At 39.4% G+C, this 24,184-nt stretch overlaps 1 protein-coding gene across 2 annotated transcripts in view; it reads right to left on the bottom strand.

The window, feature by feature from the left end:
* LOC126183589 (uncharacterized) overlaps positions 1-24,184 on the bottom strand; it is a 66,881-nt gene that overhangs the window by 14,926 nt on the left and 27,771 nt on the right. The window contains exon 4 of one of the 2 annotated variants that reach the window (XM_049925690.1): positions 10,380-10,508. The exons of the other annotated variant lie outside the window; for it this stretch is intronic. Within the exon in view, the coding sequence (XP_049781647.1) occupies positions 10,380-10,508 (129 nt within the window). The remainder of the gene's footprint in view (positions 1-10,379; positions 10,509-24,184) is intronic. 2 annotated transcript variants of the gene reach the window in all.

Genomic DNA, 24,184 nt, shown 5'->3' with positions numbered 1-24,184 from the left:
ATTTTTATAAGTAGAGAGAGTCTTAAGAAATTCCTGTACCTCGCAGCATACTTCGGAGAAGAAAGTGAAAGAGAGTTTGCAGCAGCAGGCTAACCAGCAAGTCGGCCGAGCATGTCAAGTAAGCCATCTCGTAAAAGAAGTGGAGCTAGTATATTTACTTCACACTTAATTGTCATCCAAAGCCATTAGAAAATGGCAACCAGTGAGAAAGAACTGAAAAAACAGGAATTCTAAGACAAAAAAAACAAGGAAAGAAGCTGTTGTATTTTGCCATAGCAACTAAACCAAATACGACAAAGAATTTACTCCAAGACAACAGAACATGCTCAAGTATTAAAGAAGCAAAATTTTTAGCTGAGAATTAGAGAAGAAGATTCCAGTGTGTTTCTCTAAGAAGACATACCTAGAACACTTTGATTAAGAAGATCCGGTGTGGGGAGTGTAGAGCTCTCATATACGTTACAGAGTTGCCGACGTGGAAACCAACATCCGACGCAACCGGCACCAGTTGCTGTTCACTGGTGCTGACCTGTCTCCGCATCCGCACACTGACGCTTTGCAAATTCTCCACCGGGTGAGTGTAAAACAGAACTTTAATCTTTTAGTACAAAGTGGTACAAACTGTTCAGTGAACTTTATTAGGGTAGTTACTATACTTAAAGTTAGGGTCAATCCATACCAAATGATCCAGCACTGGTTGCTTGACCATCTCAGAAAAATTTTATATTTGCTGGGCGAATTCCTCAATGTTTAGTGGTCACAAAAATACTTTCCTCCAGCGTCTCACTCAAGTACCTGAGGAGTAGGTATCCTGGGGAAGGAGGGTGGGAAGGGTTTACTGTCTTTGGGGCTATCTTCTTTCTCTTCTTAGATCTTAGCAACCATATCTATTTTTTTCCCCTTTCTTACTTCTCATTTGAGGACCTATCTATGTTTTCCCTCTTTCCATATTCACAAACTTCTATCGCTGAAGTCCTTCCTTGTTTCTGTGGTTTCTAATAACCTACATCTCTTCTTTAGATAAGAAGGACGAAGAATCAGACTACACGAACACACGTCTGCATACACACAAAAATACATTTAGACACAAACATTGAAATTACAGACTAAAAAGCCTGTCACAATATGAGAATTGCCAGGTATTGTAGGGGAAAGAATATGTGGATACACACACACGAATAGTGGCAATGTACTCATGCGCAAAGAGGGAGACAAAAGCACGTGAGTTGTGGGATAACTATAAAGCAGTAATGAGCACGAGATAGAAAGGAAGAGAAGTGAGCAAAGAAAGAAAAAGAAAGCAGGAGTGGCACTAGTCATGCTGATCATTAGGAAATGTCAGTTTAATAAATACTCTGACAAACTGTAGGATAGTGGGACTTGAATAGTTTATATTGACATAGTAGATACTAAGAGTATAGAAGTTGAGAAGTAGAGGAGGACTCTAGGGAGTAAATGAAGCAGTAAAAAGTGAATGCTAAGTTTAAAATAGATTTTTATTTTTACCAGAGAATACTTAATTATAGTGTACATAGGAATGTATACTAGGGTAATGAACCATGAGGCCTACTCAGAAAAGATAAGTGGGGGTGTACCTGGCACTTGCTAAGTATATAGGACAGGCGTACCTACATGGAGATAGGACGACCTGTGGCCTAAAAAATACGAATGTTTTATAAATGGGTGTACCTATAAGAATGGAAAGAGGAATTTCTCTCACAAGGTCAACCCACAAGCAAGGTATAGGTACTAATCCTAGAAGGGGACAGTATTGTGACAAAAGTCACAAATTTTATAGGGATTATTCTGGAAAGTCTGAATTCTATGCACACCTAGCATTGTTACATTTCATGTAAGTTTACGAGTGTCAAAAAGAGCACTTTCATTTTGCCCAGAGTTCCTCCAAACTACAAAAAATAGTATATACTAAGGAAATGTAGTACAAGAGAGAGAAAGAGAGAGAGAGAGAATAACGGAAAGTAGATTACTCATGTGTCATGAACAACTGAAGTTTACTACTGAAAATAAGGAAAGAGTCCTTACAATTCCTAAATACTAGGGAAGCTGATTGAACCATGAATAAATGCTCACGTCTGGATATCAAAATAAAGTAAGAACAGAATAAAGAAATGTTCAGCTAAAGATTGTTCTAGGGGAAAAAAAAAAAAGATTGTTGTTGAAGTGAAAGATGTATGTATAAACATGTATAAGAAAAGTATATTGTTACGATATGAAATGTTGTTATGAGTGATATTATTTACACAATGACTGTTCATAAAATATCGCTTCTATGTTATTCTGTACTAATTGTGTCAGTGACCATAATAACAAGAACAGTTGAGAAAGTACTCTTGAGAAAAACTCTTGTCTTAGCCTTGTTGAAGGGAAGATATGTATTATGGTTCATGTTGAGACTGGACATGGTGTTTAAGCCACCTTTCTCCTATATTTAAGTTAGTTTGTTTCTAATGTTTGGAGACATGAGAGGCTTACGAAGCAGTTTATATTTACATGAAGAGTGAGATTTGTAATATGTCTGAAGTTCAAATATACATCGTTAGTTAAAGCAAATGAAATTGGTATGTCTACTTATTTTTATAAGTACAGAGAGTCTTACAAAATTCCTATACCTAGCAGCATACTTCAAAGAAGAAAGTGAAAGAGAGTTTGCAGCAGCAGACAAACCAGCAAGTAAAGTCGGCCAAGCGTGTCAAGTAAGTCATCTCGTAAAAGAAGTGGAAGTTAGTATATTTACTTTGCACTTAATTGTCGTCCAAAGTCGTTAGAACATCTTTCTTCGATTTATCTCTTTTTCCAGAACAAGGTGTAATTATCTTCACACATGCTGCATTCCCCTGAGAGATTAGTGTCCTGAAATGCAGCCACATTAGTGCAAAGACAGCAGTTCTCTGTCAATTATGGCTGTTTTTCTGACTACAGGGGCACCAACTGTAGAAGTGCCATGTCCGGCTAACAGTTCTGACATTCCAGGTGGCAAATCGTGTTATTGAATTGTTGGTTTTGTTCATATGAGCTACTTTATTGTTGTTTTTCCATGTGCCTCAGTAACCTACCTATTATCAAGCACTGCAGGATGCTTGCTGCTCCATACACCCATAGAAGTGCAAGGTGGGGGACAGACTAATACCTTACTGACTGGGGGGCTGCCCAGCTTGAGGCGGTTGATAACCAGTCAATTAGCCACGATGGACTATACCACTGATGTGTCATCCCTTGCCCCTCAACACATCCCTCAGCACAAGGCTTAAAACCAGTAACTGTGACTGCTGGTGTTGTTATCTGCACCTTTGCTGGCAGGCGGAATGTCCTCTCCACAGGCACTGCATCACCTGAGACGTATTTAAGCTTTCTCTCGACTCAAACAACTGTTTCCACAGGAGTGATGGGTCACTACATGTGGAGTTGAGTGGGTTGCAGGAATAAAAGATGTTAATGGTGACCCAATCAATGATAAAAACCAGTAGCTAGATAGTTGGGTGCAGCACTATACTAACCTATACTCAAAGGAGGTCAACATTTCTTCAGAAGCTTTGGGTACTTTACCAACTTACCCTGTTATGTCTAAGCTTGATGATTAAAACTCACACTTAAATGTCTAAATCTAGGCAAGAGTACAGGTTGTGATAACCTACCGACTGAAATCATTAAACGTGACTGTGTTTCCCCGATATTGTATCAAATCCTATTGCAGTGCTGGTAAGAAGGCACAATACCCCAAGATATGCGAGATGCAAATGTAGTAACAGTCTACAAGGGAAAAGGCAACAGAGGCGATTGTAACAACTATAGAGAAATATCTCTGTTGAGCACTGCTGGAAAGATGTATGCAAGGATAATCCTGAAAAGACTGGAAACTTTGGCTGCTCGGATGTACCCTGAGTCACAGTGCGGATTTCGAGCTGGCAGATCCACAAGTGACATGATATTCACCTTGCACCAGCTGCAAGAAAAGTGCTGTGAACATAGAGAGCCATTATAAGTGGCTTTTGTTGGTCTCAGCAAAGCCTTTGACGCCGTCAGTAGAGAGGGACTCTACAGAAAATTGGAAAAAAATTGGATGTCCACCAACTTTGTTGTCCTTAATAAGATCTTCTCATGACAATATGAATGGCTCTGTAATCTTCAATGGCACTACATCTAAACCCTTCAATATGAACTGTGGCGTAAGACAAGGCTGTGCGCTGACACCTACACTTTTCGGAATTTTCTTCTCAGCTCTGCCCCAATTGACTTTTGAGAATTGCAATGTTGGAGTACACTTGCATATTAGGAAAGACTGAATGCTTTTCAAAGTCAGTCTTCTAATGAGTAAGACAAAGCACTATGAGATAATCGCTCATGAACTCCTATATGTTGATGATGCTGCAATTGTTGCAAACTCTGCAGAAGAGCTGCAAGAGCTAGTATCAAGATTTAGTCATGCATGCCACCTATTCTCGGTGAGCGTAAACTGCAGTAAGACTAGAATTATGGTTCGGGGTGCTAATACACAGCCGAATATCACATTAGATGGAACTACTCTGCAAGTCGTGGATAACTTCTGCCCGTTGGATCCACTATGGAATCAAACATGTCTGTTGACAGGGAGATTGATGCTCGCATTGGAAGAGCTGCGACAACTTTTAGCAAGTTCTTTGCACGTGTTTGGAAAAACAACAAACTCTATGACCACCAAAATTCTTGTATATCAAACTTGCGTCCTCAGTAGTCTTTTGTATGCATCAGAAACATGGACTACTATGCCAAACAATAATGTCACCTTAAAGCTTTCCACATGCGGTGCCCGAGATCCATCCTTGGAGTGACCAACGAAGCAGTGCTATGTAAAACTAACTGCAACAGCATTTCAGCTATCTTGAAGCAGAGGCGACTCTGCTGGCTGGGACATGTCTACTATTTGGATCATGAGAGATTAGCATGTGAAGCTTGTAGAGATTTCTACAATGAAAAGACCCATAGGAAGTCCTGTATTGAGATTCAAGGACTCCTGTAAATGAGATATGGAGAGCTTTGGCGTCAACACCAACAGGTGGGAGGCACGGATTAGCCTGAGACCAGAGTGGTGTAATGATATATCATCTGGAATATTGAAGCATGATGAAGGCTTGTTAGACTGATTAAGGCAGAAAAAGCTTCACAATGCTCCTGCTGCTCCTGCCTCAGCACCTAGATATACTTGTGACAAATCTAGCAAGAGATCTCGTGCTGCCATTGGCTTGATAAGCCACACAAAATGTAACCCATAACCACACAGACACTGTAACAATCACCTACCAAGATGTGGCCAATATGCTGATGTAATTTGCAACCTAACTCAAATGATCTCCTCGCAATGAGAGGGCTGACAGGAGGTTGGCCAAGCTGTTGGGAGAGGTTTAATTCCCTGGAGCTTGTTATCTTTAAAAGAGGACAAGTGGTGATATGAGAGTTACACCATCTGCCACCAGATGGCAACACAGAAATCATCTGACGGAATGGAAGAGCTAGCAGGCCAGAGAAGGAGGACTGCAGCCTTGGCAGCAGCAACATGACCAGGAACCCACATGAACATCACAGTGGCCCCCTCAACAGCGAGGAAGTGGAAGCTATCTTGGATCTGTTGCGCTGTTTCTTTGGCTGCACCAAAGTGAGGAAAATTGTGCCTCATAGCTATACTGGGTTCCTGCTGCCTCTCCATTCCAGCTGCAACCACACTACTCTGCAATCCTACCTCTCACCCTCCCCCTTTTCCCCTGTTGTTCAATCCACCTGACACAATACCCCCCTCAGTCAAACTGTGTACCACCACAATGTAGTCAGCTGACGCTCTGTACGTGCACACGCATGCTGTTAGCTCTGAAGAAGGATTTATCTGAAAGCTTAGCAACATTCTCATCTTGTTTATGTGCCTATCAACAACTCATCACCTCAACTATGTGGTGAGTCATTATGTTTACTCCTTCCACCATTTACAACCTTATCTTTTTAATATTCTATTTGATATATTCCTCTTGAAACGCTGGTATTCCCATTGCCTTTTCCAACTCATCAAGTGGGGTTTTCTTAGATGCTTTCCTTTGGAGAGAGGACTTTTCATGTTCCACAAGCTCTCCCGTTCTACATCAGAAGTAAGAAACTTGATCACTCTATTCGTCATTCCAGTGAGTCAGTTAACAACAAACAAATAATTGAAATGCAAGAACGGAACAAAGACAGACAACCAAAGCGCTCTGCTAAACAGATGGTATTCAAAACCTGTCCAGTGGGTGCACACAGTGGTAAGTGATTGGAAAAGGAAGCTACTTGGCTGGCTACTATCAAACTCATTTGATCAGGTCCACAAGATCATTTTAATAAACTACTTGAATAAGAACAGTTGTTCACCCACATTTAGTTACTTAAGCACTCACCACTTGACTAAATTACTGGCCTAGTATGAACCAGTCTTAATATTGTGAGATGAATGACTTCATGTAAGCATCTGGAGTCTCTGTACTCATAGAACTCTAAGCAATTTCAAATGCCACCGTCACAGCCTGAATGAGAATTGAATGACACACTAACCAATGTGGCCACAAATGGCTTTAAAAAAGGCCAAGCTGGTTGTTTCCTACTTACCTTTCTCTTTTAACTATTAAGAAGTTGTGTGCAATACAGAATATTTTATTTTATTTTAGTCACCAGTCTTCTGACTGGTCTGATGGAAACCCCACAAATTTCTCTCTCGTGCCAACCTCTTCATCTCAGAGTAGCATTTGCACCCTATGTCCTTAATTATTTGTTATAAGTATTCCAACCTCTGTCTTTCCCTACATTTTTTACACTGTACAGCTCCTTCTAGTACCACAGAAGCTATTCTTTAGTGTCTTAACACATGTCATAATGTGTTAACACATGTCCTATCACCTTTTAACTTTTTCTTGACAGTATTTTCCATATGTTTCTCTCTCTTCGACACTCCTGCGGAGAATCTTCTCTGTTCTTATCAATCCACCTAATTTTCAACATCCTACCCATAATGAAGTTAATAGAACAGATCTCCTTAATTAGCTGTGAATTTGTACTTTGAAAATAGAAAAGAAAGACTATTATTAAAAAACAGCAGGAACAATTTGCTGCATATATACACTTCACTTTTTCCTGTATTTTGCATTAAAATGGCCAAAAAGAAGAAAGAATACACTGTTGCCAAAATTACTAGCAAATATACACAAAATGGGCCAACTGAAAGAGCTTTTTTGAAAAGTATGGCATCGACAAACCAGTACATAAATTTCCACAGAAAATGTTGTTCATTCACTACCATTCCTGCAAACCAATGCTGAACTTTATATCACTTACGTATTCAGAGCAGATGAACATGTATTAATGAACTCCAGTATTAAAGCCAGGAGGAAACAATCAAAAGAATAAAGCTAGGAGCAAATGAAGAAAACAATATAATGAATCACTCACATCCAACTTCCTAAGAAAATAATAATAAAAAATGTTGGAGACAAAGGCACAGAACACTTTTAGTTGAAAATAGTTCCAAATAAATTCAACAAAATTTTTCTATAGATGAGTGTGGTGGTCAGTACTCAATAGCATTGTTATCAGTGTCATTGCTGAATGTAAATCTCTAGCTCCCCCAGCTCATAATCCAACATAGCCAGTTCTATCAATACCTCATGTTTGGGGCATTTCACAGCATTCCCCCTTCCATCACTGGGAAAATCATTATGAACAGCCATTTGGCAGCCTGTGCTACATAAACTTTTCCATGCATCACCTCTTCATTTACAAACAAAAATGTTCCTCCTGTATATCATTGAGCAATGTACCACGGGTCATCATCTAGGTCTTTCCTCATCCCTTGAAATTCAGCCAAGAACTTCTTCTGCTCCCCTCTCATCAATTAGCCTGGTTACAAGCCTTGACCAATTCCACCACATTGTCAATACAGTTGTAATTACATCTTGCATTCAAGATTCCAGTCTGTTTACTGATCCATTTGTTTGTCTTAATTTTTCCCCAGGAAGTTTTCTGTACCTTCATTTAGCAATTCTCAGTTTTTACACTGCAGCTTTAAAGTTCATGACTCACAGCCACAAAGTCACAACTCTTAACACATACTGATTGCAAACTTCTTTTTCTAGGTACACTGGATGCTTAGTTTCTAAAACTCCATTTTATAAATGCACTTCATGCCATTTCTTCTCTTGTTTTTTTCTTTTGCAGTTCATCTAGACATTACCTACAACTGCCCCAAATACAGACACTTGTCCAGAGATTCTTTGCCATCATTGTTTATTTGTACAATTTTTTTGTGTGTTCACTGTACATTATTTTAGTTTTATTATAACTGACATACTGTCTCACTTTCAAACTCTTTCAAGTAAGTTACTCCAATGATTACTGAAGTTCAAAGTTATTGCAACAGTTACTGAAGGTGTGGCTTTGTATCTCAGTTGTAAAATGCCAGACTATGGATCCAAAAGTCTCAGGTTTGATATCTTGTCAATCCTAGAATTTTTACCTGTCACTTCTCACTTCTTTCACCTTTGGTAACATACGTTACAGTGAAAAATGCCGAATTGCACCATGGTTCAGAATCCACGTTAAACTGTGGGTTCCCCTGTAATTGGATGGGTCAGTTAGTTCCGAGGAAGGCAACAGTATACTACCACCAGTAAGCTGTGCCAAGTAAAGTTCTGTGGTGTTCAAATCAATCTTGAAGTTGATAACAGCCATGCTTTACTTATCTGAACAAGAAGTAAACTGAACACTCACCAGCAGACTACTGCATTTTCTGTTGACTCATATCCCCTCTTTGTTTTCCGTGTTTCACAATTTGAAAACTTGTTCTGAGACTGCTAAGAATAGTTTTAATGATACAGAACCTTATATGACTCCTCTTTCAATTCTGGGTTTCTCACTGTCCTGATAAAGCCTAACAGGAGCTGCAGCATTTATGTAAATATAGCCACTGCCTCAGACACACTCTTTCCATTATTTATACTTCAATATACTAATAAAAGTTGAATCAACATCTTTTTTTTTCAAAGATTGTTGGTACACATGCTACTGAAAGTGAATCAAGAGCTTTTTCAAAATCTATGAATCTCTGTCAGACTGGTAACTCATTCTCATTGCTCTATTGTGTAATATCAGTCATGATGTACAAATGACCCATTGTCTTATCTCCACTTTTTTACACTACCCTTTTCCTTTTCCCAATTCAAATCCAATGTTTATGCTGTGGTGATAATTTTGCTGGATGTTTGTACACTGCTGAGTGCAGGCTGATAGGTGTCTAGTTTGTTTGTTTGCTTACTTATTTATTTTTGTTTTACCCCGTCCTTATTTGTCAGTTTTGTTGTGAAGTACAATAATTAAAATATTGTTCCAGTTATGGGGAATCATCTTACTCTGCCAAAATTATGCAAGTTCCTTTTGTATCACTTTGCTTTCAACTTTAACTTCTTTATGTTCTCCAAGAGCCTTACCTCATTTCATACATCGAATTGCTGTAAACACTGCTCTTTGGTATCACTTACTGAATTTCATTATTAAGTATCAGTCTTTCTGATTTAACTGTATACACTCTCTTGTATCCTGGCCTCAGTCAGACTTTGACATCAGTAGAATGTGATTGACTTTGCAATTATCCACAGCAGTGGATGCTGCAACTGTAGTGTTGTGTGTGCTAAATTCATGTATAATAAACAGCCAGTACTCTGCTAAATTCATGTCATAATTAACAGCTAGTAGTTTAACAATCTGAAGTTAACTTATTCACAATATAGCTTTTGTTTTACTATGTTGCACTATGTTTTCAGATCCTTATGAACCTATGTGATAACAGTGCATTTACGTACACACATTAGTTATAAAGCTGGTGCAATTTGTGGATTATTACATTCTTGTTAAGATGCAGTTATTTTTTAAACCACAAACATCAGATTCAAATTACAAAGAAAGATAAAAAACTGAACAAAGACTTATGAGAAAAGATGCAAAAAGAAATGCTATCATTTGTTACATTTTTCATGACTTTAAATAATAACCTTTTACTACCAGGACTGCACAAATCCAAGAAATTCAGTCACTCAAAAGGTGCCACTATAGATGTAAATAGACTTTTAACACCTGAAAATGTATTCATTGGAGCACAGTGTGACAATCCATTGTGTTCAATTCTGTAACTGAATGCAGTTTTTGTGCATGCTTCCTGTTTACTTTACACAGTCACTGCTAAGTCTTAATAAATGAACTGAGCTGAAGGACTGTTTAGATCATAAATTCTGCCTGGTAATTTATAATAGATGTTTTTCCACTGACAAAAATGCACCCAACAAATAAAATAACAAATGATGTACACTGATGTGATTTATTACCGAGATCCTTGTGGGTTCATATGTTGAAACAGTAATTTCAACAAGCTCAAAATCAGCAATGCAGAAACATCGTAAGAGAAGCAGGCATGTTCCCAGTAACCAACATACTGTATTAATCCAAGCAGATACCTGAAACATGATACATAATGTCTATGTTTCATCAAACTTCCACAATATTCTATTTGGTCATTTTGCAGTGGTATCCTATTTTCTAAATCTGCCAAATTATTGGAGTTATTAATGAAACCTCTATGCATTGATTATAGATTTATAGGCATTTCCTTTGATAGTTTACTGAGACACCCTGAAAGACAAAACTATCACCAGAAACTGTGAAGAAGCATACCTGTTTTATTCTGAAGTAATGGTTTCAAAAATAGAACATACCTTCTGAACACTTTTAATGATAGACAATAGAAGAAAGACATCCCAATAAGCTACTTTCAAGTCATTTGGTGGCTACAAAAATCTAACATGATTCAGATAAACAGAAAATCTGAATTTCATTTCCTAATTGGCAACTCATGTCATAGCCCCCACCCCTCCCCGATACACACCACACACACAATCTTCTTTTTCAGTAAGATTATAGAACAGAGTTTGCCATTACTAACATGATTTGTAAAGCAATGAAGGCAGCACTCACTGTGAGGTGTAATGGGAATGCAAGGGGATTTATCAATGATTGGATTTAAGCACCAATGAGAGGGAGTAGAGACATAGAACGTATTTTATAGAAATGAGTTGAAGTAATTGTGCTACATCTTGACATAACCACACAAAAAGCATGTATTCAGAAAAAGAGAGATCTTAATCCTGAAAATTTGTAATATATTTGCCAGAACAATAAAAACAATTTATTGGCACCTAACATACAGAAAAAAAATCAATTATTTAAACTATCTAGTAACTGGAGCAAAGCTATTTCTCACAACATTAGTAACTCTTGCTGAACTTTTACCACATCAATGAATTCATTGTCTTTGTCAACTTACGTCCAAACTATCATCTTCCAGCCTAATCCAAACATCAGCCAACACCACAGATCAATGTTTATCACCTCTATTATCACTTTTAGTTGACACTATCCTCCCATTCTTAATGAAAAAAAATATATATGAATTATGCACTGCAGAGGAAAATCACTGTCCAGTTACAGACTTTAGTCCACAATAAATAATCTGATATATGGATCGTTTTTTTGTATTGATAACAGTGAATGCTCTCAGTAGATAGATTGTCTTCCTGGTGATGTTCAGTGATCATTTCCTATTGGTTGTACTTGTCTCTGTACTTAGCATTTATAAGGCATCAGGTTCACTTCAGTTTCATTATGTGGCAGGAAATATGGGTGACAGACTTATAGGACTCTAAATAAACTAGGCAATGAAAGGTGCTGTTTATCACAAATTTCCATATGACAAATTATACACATCATTGGGGAACAATACCCTTGATGGAAGAGATCAGACATGATTATCCACAACATGGCACCACACCATTTTCTATGCACCTCCTTTGAGTGTGCATAACAAAAATTTTTGATGAGCAATGAGTTAGACAAGGAGGTCCCATTGCATGTCCTCCCCATTCACCAGAACTTAATCACTTATGTTTTCGTTACAGCATTTGAGCATTTGAAGCGAAGCTGTATTTGAAACCCAACGACAATATGTACACGTTCGAGGAGCATACACCCCATACATGAGTTCAAATCTGAGCATACCCATGTATGTTCAAATAGGTGCTTGATTCTTTGAGGAGAGCTGAAAAATGTGTAAAAATGAGTGGTAGCCATATTGAGCACAACCTGTAGTGCTTACAAACCAGGGGCTGTCATAGTACACAACAGTCCATGTCTCAGTAAGTATTCTCAACAAGTATTTGTTTCCAGACATGTTTATAGAATTTTTTCTCCTTATTTTTGTACACTGCTATCTCCTGTACAACAATGGGAGACTTTTAAATATCCCGTCTATTGACACTAAAATTTTATTAAAAGTAAAAATTCTCTTGAGAAAACAATGAAATATGAGACAGAATGGTTGACCAGTTTGTACTTTCAGGGCACATATCAATGCTGCCAATAAGCACGTATAAGAGTATGTACACTATCATGGCTTCCAGAATTAATATTTTATTTATTTACTTATTTATCTATCCATGAAATCATATTCATAATATGGGATATAAGTTACAGCAATACAGTGAAACTTCGATTTTACGTTCTACGATTTTATGTTTTTCACGATTCTTCACCATAAATTCGTAGCCCCTGTGAAAAATCCACAAGATCAATGCTAGAAATTCCTGGATTTTACATTTTTTCCCCGTAAAGGGAATATTTTAGGCCACTGCAGAGAGGGGAGATGTGAGAGCGGAAATGCTGATGTAATCTACGATCAGCACTGCCAACAGAACATGCAACGTTTAGCTTTACCACACATTTATGATACAACTAACGCTAGGTTGTGGCAGCAATGGAAAAACATAACAGTCAATGCGAAATGTTCCAGACCGAGCCAATACATGGTGATGACGCCCAGCTGTTATCTTTTCTTGTGCCCCTTATAACTCAGTCTCATCTTTTTGCTTGTATTTCTTATGTATAGTACTCAGCAACAATATCAACTGTCAACCTTTTAAATTCAAACACTGAGCCTCGAAGAAAATGGAAACGTCGTGCATTTCTGGCTAGTGAACTCTCATTGGCTGGCGACTTGTTACGTCACCCAACAGCCAGCACAGCCACCACACCACACAAACATATGTAACATGATCTTGCCACTTTGTTTAGCTCACTACATAATAACTATACAGACTTCAGCAATTTCATTCTTCTCCTCCCAGGTACCTATTGTACCAACATTCATAACATTAACTGACATAACCAAATTGCAAATTCTTAAACAAACAAGAAAGAAATTTCAAAATTTTACATTATATATTAGACCTATTAGGGAAAAAATGGGTTTTGCCACTAGTAATACTGTAGGGCATATAATTGAAAAGATTGTCACTTTTGATAATGCTGTACGAGGTAATTGAACCATTTCCCAACACACTATTGCCACAAATTATACCTTAAAACACACAGTTTTGAGGGTTGTTCTATTTTATGTACACTTAAAAAACAGCAAAAATTTATAGCTCACATGGTGAAATAAACTGAAGATTGGAAAATACACTGAAAACTGCCGAATTGTAACATCTCGGATGTTTGTTTTCTACCTGCAGCCAATTATAGTAGAGCATGATAATGTCAAACAAATGCAGTGGCTTCTAGCATACATAGTGATAAACAGCAAGCTTACTTGGCGGCTTGTTCCAAAGTATGGCTGATGTGACCAGTGTATAGTGAACTGGTCGTAGGTTGTGTTCCAAAAATGAACAGCATAGAGACAAAAGTGATGAAACTTTCTGCAGGACCTGATCATCATTTTGCAGGACACTTCTCAAGCACACACAGTGCAAGCTGTTACTGATTTGTTTGACTGATGGGGCTGCTAAGTGCCATACTGCCTACTGCGCTCCCCTGACTGAAGCCTTCGTGAGTTCAACTCGATTTCTAAACTGAAGGAAACACTTCACAGCATTCACTTCATAACTGTTACAAATTCGCAACTGCTTGAACTGTCAACACAACTGGCACTGCTAAGAGTATCCTACGACTTACACATCACTGGAAATGGGTTACACACAATGCCGGTGACTAAACTGAAGGTCAGTAAACTTTGAAACATGTATCTATTTTGTACGAACTGTAAATAAATAGTTGCCACTATTAAAGTTCCAACCCTCATATTATAGAGTATGCTCCCTATGTATATCACACTGTTATGACATTTAATCTGTCTCTGGCTCATCAGATAAACGTCATCACTAGCAATAGTGTAGTGAACATGTACATCACCATGTTTTTCAAAGAGACAGAGACTGTTATTTGCAAATGAAACAGTCTCTAGGATATATATTGCATGGGACAGATCACATGCTCAGCTCTTTGAAGGTTGGATTGGTAGGGGCACATGGTGGCACCATCATGATCTTGACAATTTGTTTTTGCGTAGCCCCAGAAATTAAAACCATAAAAATGAACATGGCAATCGGTGCAAAGTACTCAGCTCTAATGGTAGGAAAGGCTGCTTGTGTTGTACAACAGCTTTTCTCAAACAGTTTGTTGTACAGCCACTGGGTCATATGTCAAAGATCTCCTTCAAACTACCCTGCTACCCCTCCTTCCTCGTGCATCTTTCCCTAGCTCCTCCCCACCTCGATCTATGCAGCAACTGCTTTCAGTAACTGATATTCAATAACCAGTCTCGCTGCTACCATGGATCTGTATGTTTGTATGTCTGCGTGGGAGAACAAGTGTACTCTTACTAGGAAAAGAACAAGAGCTCAAAGGCTAAGGTTGACTGTTTTCTATTATGTGTTTCTGCACATCATGCATCAATCCACTATAGGGAAATGGTTGCCTTTCCCATATTTTACGTATTTTTCCATCTAGGAATTTACAATATTGTTAAGTAAGAGGTTATTATCATATAGCCAGTACAGAAGACTTTCATTGCTATCAACCGAATCAGCTCTCCTTTGTCATGGAGAAACATTATAAAAGAGGTTTTGTATCATTAGCAAGTAACACATGTACTGTTGAAGGTGGTCTTTCTGGAAAGTCATTAATAAATAAAAGGAAGAGAACCCCATGAAACTCCTGAGGTGACATAATTGAATGAGTTGTTCTTCCACCATGTGTTGTTATTTCCACCAGTTACCCACTATTTGACAGATATGACTGAAACCACTCATTACAGATTGCTTTTTTACCATTAGCATCCATTATGAGTAAAGCAGAATGTGAATGACGAAGATCAAATGCATTTGTAAGATCAATTAAAAAGTCAAACTGCTGTGCTGTTAGTAGCGAGTTACTTTCAAGAAATGGCTCTGGCTCTGAGCACTATGGGACTCAACTGCTGAGGTCATTAGTCCCCTCTTTCAAGAAATAACTGTACTTGAGTATATATAATTTTTCCTATTATTCTGGAAAAAAATTCAGGAGGCGGGAGAGAGGTCAATAGTTGCTGGTCTCATGCTTGTCCCCTTTATTGTGTAATGGAACTGTCTAGGTGGTTTCGAATGGTTGAAGGATAATGCCAGTACTCATTGAGAAGTTTATATTGTGTAGCAGTTATATTGTTTCATTGCCAACCTGTCTTATTACATAGCTAGGAAAACCACCAAGGCCATATGACAAGGAATTGTTCGTATTCCTGAAATTAGGTGAACCTCCTTGAAAGTTGCAGGCATTATAAAAGTGATGGATGGCATCTGGTGAGCAGGGACTGAACTTTTTAAGCACACTAAAAATATTTCTTCTTGCAGTTACTCTTCCATCAATTAAAAAAAAATGTATAATCAGTTGTAAAAGGGCACTATTAAACATCTTCAAAAATGAATTATGGTAGTTTGTATTAAGAACAGAAATAACAACCTCTATACACTGCACTCACAATAAACTAGATTGGAAACTGACTCATTCATCATATAGATATAAAGATAACGAAAAGATGAAAAAGGCATTTTTCAAAACCTAATCATTAAAAATGGAAACCACTTGTATAGAATCAAAATAATTTATGTAACAGGTACTTCCATTTCATTATGTATATTTCTGAACCAGTATGCAGTAATTCATAAAAACCTGTCATCTTCACATTAAGGGGGGTAGGACGTCAAACGAGCCAACTTGGAGCAGGAGAGGCACCACAGGACATTTTCATTTCCACTGTCTATACTTTTACAAGTAAATTCATAAAACTTTGTCAGCGTGACCAGGAAGGATTCAGGATTCACACACGTAGCAGCAGAAGTTCAAAAACATAACAAAATATTTTTTTTACATGTGAAATTTCATCATTTTTTTCACTTACTGTTGGCTGCATTTGTTGCTATAGGTACACTTTTCTTCATAAGTAAAAGAGCCTGTTCAATGAATTTTGCACAGCATACAAACCATACTTACAGGTGTCTGAAACTATAGAATCTATTTAATTTATGAAAAAATGAATGAGCTGTTACGTTTTAAACTTTATGTTTAGAGAAAAATCAAATTTTGTAGTTAATTATCTCAATTTTTACCACAGTTTTGAATAGATTTGGAAAATTCTACAGTTTCATACACCTGTAAGTATGGTTTGTATGGTGTGCAAAATTCATCAAAGAATCTCTCTTACTTGTGAAGAAAAATGTACCTATAACAACAAATGCAGCCAACAGTAAGTGAAAAAATGATGTAATTTCATATCTAAAAATATTTATTTCGTTATGTGTTTGCACTTCCACTGCTATGAGTGTGAATCCTGAATCCTTCCTGGTCATGCTGACAAAGTTTTATGAATTTATTTGTAAATGTATAGACAGTAGAAAATAAAATGTCCTGTGGTGCCTCTCCGGCTCCAAGTCGGCCCATTTGACGTCCTACACCCCTTAAATACCTAATCCCAAACTTGTGTCTATCACTTCAATTCCAGTTATTCTGATTACTGGCAAAGAGGCATTCCTATCTCAGCTGGTGTTATGCAATGTATATTCCAGTCAATAGTATCACATTATCACCCTTGGAAAGTTGGATGCACCTCACTGCAGACAGATAACTGAGAACATACTACTTCTGGCGGAGTTTCACTAACATATGAAACTGACAACAGAGATTTTCAAGGTTAACCTAAGAGTATATCAAAAGGACAGACTAATGGGCAATTGAAGCAGTGCATTCATCTTAGTACATATGACATATAAACCCAACAAGATAGAAAATGAAGCTGCATGCAAGACTGTCTGGGCAAAACTTGGTACCAAAGGTGGGCATAAACTTATAACTGGAGCCTGTGTCAACCACCAGACTTACACCCAACTGTAACTGAAAAACTCAGAGAAAGGCTCATCCTTGCTAGCACATATTATGTTCCCCAAACATACTGTCTTATTTTGAGGAGGCTTCAATAACTCAACAACCAATTGGGATGATTACAATTTTGTATACAGTGGGTGTGACAATACATCCTGCAAAACACTATCAAATGCCTTCTCTGAAGAGTAAACAACAATAAGAAAATGTTAGATTGTTACTCACCACATAAAGGAGACAGTGAGTTCCAGACAGGCACAATGAAAATGACTGCTAAACATTTAAGGTTTCAGACAGAAGATACTTCAGAAAACATACACATAATCTCACAAGCGCAGCTTACACACACATGGGCACAGTCTCTGACAGCGGGGGCCCAACTGTGGATTGTGATTCCATCTGATGTGAGCAGCAGCCTGCTGGGGTGGGTGGTAGGGGTAGGGAGATGGGTGGAGGTGGAGTGGGGTGGGGAAGGGATAGCAGAGTAGGGATGGGAAAAGATGCTGTGCTGCCTGTGGGAGGGTACAGGGACATGGTGGGGACAGGATGGGCTCCTGTGCCAGAGAGGGGCTGATGGGCAAAGAGAGACGGGAGAGGTGAGAAGTAAAGAAGAGGAAAAGACTAGTAGGTGTGTTGGTGAGATTGAAAGTGTGTGTAGTGCTTGACTGGGAGCTGGGAAGGGAGTACGTAGGTGAAGGATAGGGACTAGTGAAGATTAAGGCCGGAGGGGGGGGGGGGGGGGGGGGATACCTGAACGAAAGATATATTGTAGTGTGAGTTCCCACCCGCACAATTCAGAAAAACATGTGTTGGTAGGAAGAATCCAGATGGCAAAGGCTGTAAAGCAGTCAATGAAGTGAAGCAGATCATGTTGCTTTCACAATAACCTGCCTTCAGTGAGGTATGTGATGCCTGTGACAGGACTGGAGGGTGAGCGGCAAGATACTTCTGTAGGAGAGGTGAGGAGGATAGAGGGGTGTTGCAGTCTGTTGGGGTGGGTGGTAGCGATAAGTAGATTGCACGAGGTGGGGTGTGGCGTGGTGAGAGATAGCAGGATAGGGGTGGGGAAGATGCCGTGCTGCCTGTGAGAGGGTGCAGGGATGTGGTGGAGACATGATGGGCTGCTAAGTGCAGAGTCAGGAGGCTGCATTTGAGGGAGGGTGACGGGGGGAGAGAAGAAGAAAAGAGGTAAAGACTAGTAGGTATGTTGCTGGGATTGAGGACGTTTAGTGATGGAGTGAGAGCAGGAAAGGTGATAGACACGGCATGTAGAGGACAGGGACTAGTAAAGGTTGGGGCCAGTGGCGTTATGTGAATGAAAGACATGTTGCAGGGAGAGTTCCAACCTATGCAATTCAGAAAAGTTGGTGCTGAGTGGAAGAATCCAAATGGCACAGGCTGTAAAGCAGTCACTTAAGTGAAGCACATCATGCTGGGCAGTACACTCAGCAATCAATTGGCTGTTATTCCAATCTGGACTTTCCATGGTTTGATTTTTGCTTACAGGCTTTCCTTCTATCCCAATCTAGCACTGTTTTCCTTTGTTACTATTCCCTTACACATTACTTTACCCTATGTCCATCCATCTCTATCTTATTTCCTGTGTTTCATTGTTGCCTTCTGACCTGCAGATACTCTGACTTCCAAAACACCCTGTATCAACAGTCTCGTCTGTGCACAACACAGGGCTACATGACTGTGTGGATTGTTCATGTAGCATCTCTTGTCCTACATTCTTCCTGCTGATGTAATTATTCCTATACCTTCAAATTGATCACCCATCCTCCCACATCCTTGCATATTTTCGCATGTGCTTTTCTATATGTTCCTGTTAACAAATACTTCGCTGAACTCTGTACATAACAACCTCCCTGCTACTCTCTCTCCCCTTATTCCAGAATGCACATACTGACCTCCCCCAATCCATTTTCACCTGCTACCCCCTCTTTTCACATGTATCCACACACTGTCCTACACCACACTATTATTATCTTTTTATTTATTTTTCTCTTTTACCTCATTGTGTTTTTATGTTAATTTTGATTCATTATCATCTTTCACTATGGGTCCAATGTCCTCAGGATTGCCCTTTTTTTCCCTATACTTCATCTATTTTGGGTTTCTGCAATTTTTTGCATTTTATTAGGCATTTTTATTCACCACTGTTGATCCTTGCCCCTTCCACCTGCATCAATAAAGAAAAGTTTCCCCATCCTTAGCCAGAATTCAGTTCCACATACTGTTCCTGCACTGTTGCTTGGCCCATGGAATCCCCCCAAATAGCCTGACCATCAAATTACCCATCTGCACCTGCAACCCCTCCTTCTGCAATGACCTTTATCTGTTCAAATTCCATCAGTCCATAACTCTTATGAAACTAGCCCCAAAAATCTTATAAATCAGGCCCAAACCTCATTCCAACACCTCCTCTCTCCATCCATAACATTCTCCTGCTTTGCAATCCCACATTCGTGCATCTCACCTTCCAGGTTGACACTCTTGCCCTCCAGGAACTAGAGCAGCATGCACAATGCCTCCGAAAAAGACTCTCCAACCTATTCACCACCTTCTCCAGCCTTGAACTACCACTATCCATGACCTCTAAAAGAGCCTGCACCAAACCTCCCCCATAGCCGACAAACCCTGCATGACACACCTACTATGTTTACTACACACTCGGAAGCTCCATCCTACCACAGAATCCTGAACCTAAACAGACCTGAAATACTGTCATGAACATTTCACCCAAAAGCCTCAGTTCCACAGAAATACCAGTCCTTTCTAAAGGCGTACCTTTCACCCCACTCTCAAATTCATCATGCTGGGCTTGTTAAAGACCTTCTCTCCTTATTCTGATCCCTACAGTGGAAATACTTTTTTTGCCACCAACCCTACCAATCAGACACAACCCAAAACCAACAGTGAACCTTGCCCGACTCAGTTCACTCCTCCATCCAACCATGATCCACTCCCACTGCTCCACATCATCCCCTGTTAACGTTCCAATATTTTATAGTCTCAAATACTGCCTCCCCATCAATCCCCAAATCCTTCAACAAGGAAACCAAACTTTCATCCACAGTAAGAACCGATATCTACCACCTAAAAGCTGATCCTGACCTTACAATCCGACTTGCCAACAAAGGCTCCACACCTGTGGTTATGAACTGCAGGGATTACCTGGAGGAGAGCCTCTGACAATTGTGAGATATGTCCACCTACAAATCCTGCCACAGTGACTCCATTCCTGAAATACAACAGGATCTCCAGTCCTTCTACAAATCATTATGTCCACCTCAGAATCTCTCCCATGAGTCCTTATTCTCTCCTCACCCCCACGACTCCCTGCACTCCTACCTCTTATATCAGGGATGTTGGAACTTGCAGGCTGCATGTGGCCTAAAGAAAGAATCAACATAACCCAAGAAGTGAGCAGGTAAAAAAAGTCCATAATATTCAGTTTATGTAAAGTTACAGTAAATTTCAATTTGAAACTCACACCACACAATGCTATTCTCTCATTGGTCCATACTGTTTTATTCTTCTTTTCTTTTCTTTCTTCTCCTCAGTGGTTAATGTTAAGCAGGCCATGCGCAGTCCAAAAATACTCGTCTTCCTCCAATGTGGCTCAGTTAAGCTGATCTACATGCTTCCTGAAATCCATAAACTCAACCAACCAGGTCGCACCATTGTGGCCAGTTACTGTGCCCCAACAGAGGGGATCTCTGCTGTCATGGACTAACAGCTTCAGCCTATTACCCGTAATCTACACTCCTGTGAAAAAGACACCAACCATTTCTTCCACCCACTATCCACAGTTCCTGTTCCTTTACCACCTGGTGCTCTGCTTGTCACTGTTGATTCCATCTCCCTCTACACTAACACCCAAACCCTCATGGCCTTACCACAATTGAATACTACCTCTCCCAATGCCCAAATAACTCCAAAACTATAAACTCCTTTCTTGGTCACCATGACCAATTACATCCTCACTCAAAATTACTTCTTCTTGTAAAGCATCAACTATAAACAAATGCATGGTACAGCAATGGGCACCCGCATGGCGCCATCCTATACCACTCTATAAATGTGCGATCCAGAAGAATCCGTCTTAACTGCCCAGAATCATAAACCCCTCAGCTGGTTCACATTCATTAGTGACATCTTTGCAATCTCGTCTGAGGACTTCAGCACCTCTACCCACATCAAACCTAACAACCACCAACAATACCTACACTTGAACGGCTGCCATCCATTCCTGAAAAGTAGTCCCTTCCTCATGTAGTCGCATCTTTAGTGATGAGCATTCCCTCTCCAAATATGCCAAGGGTCTCACTGAGGCTTTCCTGGACCAAACTTACCCTTCCAACCTTGTTCAGAAACAGATCTCTCATGCCTTGTCTCTCCAGTCAGCTAACACCTTCTGCATACACTGTCTGACCACAAAGGAGCAATCCTCTATTGACTAAATGGTATCACATTCTCCACCAGGGTCTCGACTATCTCACGATGTGCCCTGAAATGAGGAATATTTTCTCCACTATCCTCTTCACTCCAACTACAGTGGTATTCCGCTGCCCACCAAACATACGCAATATTCTTGCCCATCCCTACTTCAACCCTGACCCCAACCCCTTGCCTCACAGCTCATATCCCTGCAACAGACTGAGATGCAAGACCTGCCCCATACAGCCTAAAACCACCACCTATTCCAGTTCTACTACAGGCATCAAAGGCAGTGCTAACTATGAAATCACCCATAAGATCTAAAAACTAGATTGCAACCACTGTGCCGCTTTGTACACGGGCATGACAACTAACAAGCTGTCTGTCCAAATGAATGGCCACTGCCAAAGTATGGCCAAGAGGCAGGTGCACCACCCAGTTGCTGAACATGCTGTCCCACACGATGTGCTTCACTGCAATGACTGCTTCACAGCCTGCACCATCTGGATTCTGACTACTTACACCAGATTTTCTGAACTGTGCAGGTGGGAACTCTCCCTGTAATGTATCATTCATCACATAACTTATATGGCTTCACCCTCCATTTGTCCTCCACATACCTATCCCCTTCCCTGTTCCCACTTCAGCACTACATGTGCTTTCTAACCTACCAATGCCCCTACTAGTATTCTCCCTCTGCCTACTTCTCTACCCTCTCTTCTTCTCCCTACCCCACCCCCCTTTCCCTCAACTCCCCAACCTTCCAACTCTGCACCCAGTAGCCCATCCTGTTCCCACAACATCCCTGCATGCTCCCAATGGCAGCACAACATCTTCCCCCACCCCTACCTTGCTATCCTGTCCCCCACCCCCATATTACACCTCCTCTTTACCCCCACCACTCATTCCAGCAGACTGCAGAGTGAGCAGCCTTGGTGTCATTTGAAAAAGATGAGGAAGGTGACAAAATATTTGAAAAAGTGATTAAAATGTGATAAGATATTTTAAAAACCGACAAATTATTTCAATAAAGAGATATGACATAAATGAATTGTTTTCATTTTTGATAATCCTGTATATGTCATGATCCTATATGGGGTATGGCCATTTTTTCCTTCATACATATTTATTTATAAATGCAGGTACATCAATAATTCGATATTGGTACTTGTAACGAAATTCTACACTTCAATACTGGAAAAAGATCAAAAAAATATATTTTTGGATTACTGTTTATTAAGAATCTTATTAAAAAATGAAGTTATCATACTAGATTTTCTTTTCTCCTCCTTTCGCTCTTTCTTCTAGTTTCACGATTTGTGCACCCTCAAACATACCCTGCGCCAATTTTGCTGCCTTTACTCTTTTTTCTAGTGCTTTCTTCAGCTTAGCTGAAGCTTGAGAGAGAAAACATTAAAAACAGTCATAGGTTGAACAATATTTTTTATTAACTCAATAATTGAGTTAATAAAGAACACTGTACAACTTACGACTGTTCTTAATATAGCCATAATAAGTTGGTTGTATCACAAAAGAGCTATCTTCTAGTCAGTTGATTTTTCATGTTGTTATTGGGTTTTTAATCCTCCTCCTCAAGATGTCTTTTATTTAACTGCTTTTTTTTATCTTCTAATATATGCTTCAAATTGAAGTATCTTCTCTCTCTGTCTGTCTAAATTCCATGGCACAATGTAAGAGAAGCCTTAACAAGTTCTGAAACATCTGGATACTTTATGGATGATGAGTCTCTTTTTGAGGTGTGCTGCTACCAGTAACTGTCAATACCTTTGTATCTAAAGCTAGGTCATCTTTTTCTAACTGTAGACCCTTGTACTCATCTAATTATTTATCTTACTGGTCATAGAATGACAACTTTTTTAAAACCTTTAACATAACGTTTAAGCTCCTACTCTTTATTCTTTCTTTGCGGTCTAACAACCTATAACTTTTCAGTGGCGAACTTGATATACATGTCTTTTCCATCACAGGTTTGTAAGCTGCAATGTAATGTTTTTGGCCATTATTAGCTGCAATGTAATGTTTTTGGCCATTATTTAGAAACCAGAAATTGTCAGCAGGTCCAGTGGGAATGCAGTGGCTGTATAGAGTACTATCAAACGTGTGGAGAAATAGTAAAATACCTGGCGACTGGAGAAAGGCAATAAAAGACTTTGTAAAAACTACAGAGGAATAACCCTCATGAGTCATACAGCCAAGATTTTTGAAAGAATTTTACTAAAACGAATAAGTGAAAAGATAGAAAAAGAGCTGAGTGAAGAACAGCATGGGTTTAGGAAAGGAAGGAGCACAACCGACCTGATATTTTCTATCCGTCAACTGATGGAAAAAAGTTGGGAGTATAACAAAAGGGTGCTAATGGTTTTTATAGGCATAGAAAAGGCATATGACTCAGTTGACAGGGAAAGACTCTGGGAAGAACTGAAGA

The sequence above is a fragment of the Schistocerca cancellata genome, chromosome 1 (assembly GCF_023864275.1).
Source record: "Schistocerca cancellata isolate TAMUIC-IGC-003103 chromosome 1, iqSchCanc2.1, whole genome shotgun sequence".
NCBI lineage: Eukaryota > Metazoa > Arthropoda > Insecta > Orthoptera > Acrididae > Schistocerca > Schistocerca cancellata.
This window is presented reverse-complemented; position numbering and strand designations above follow the sequence as displayed.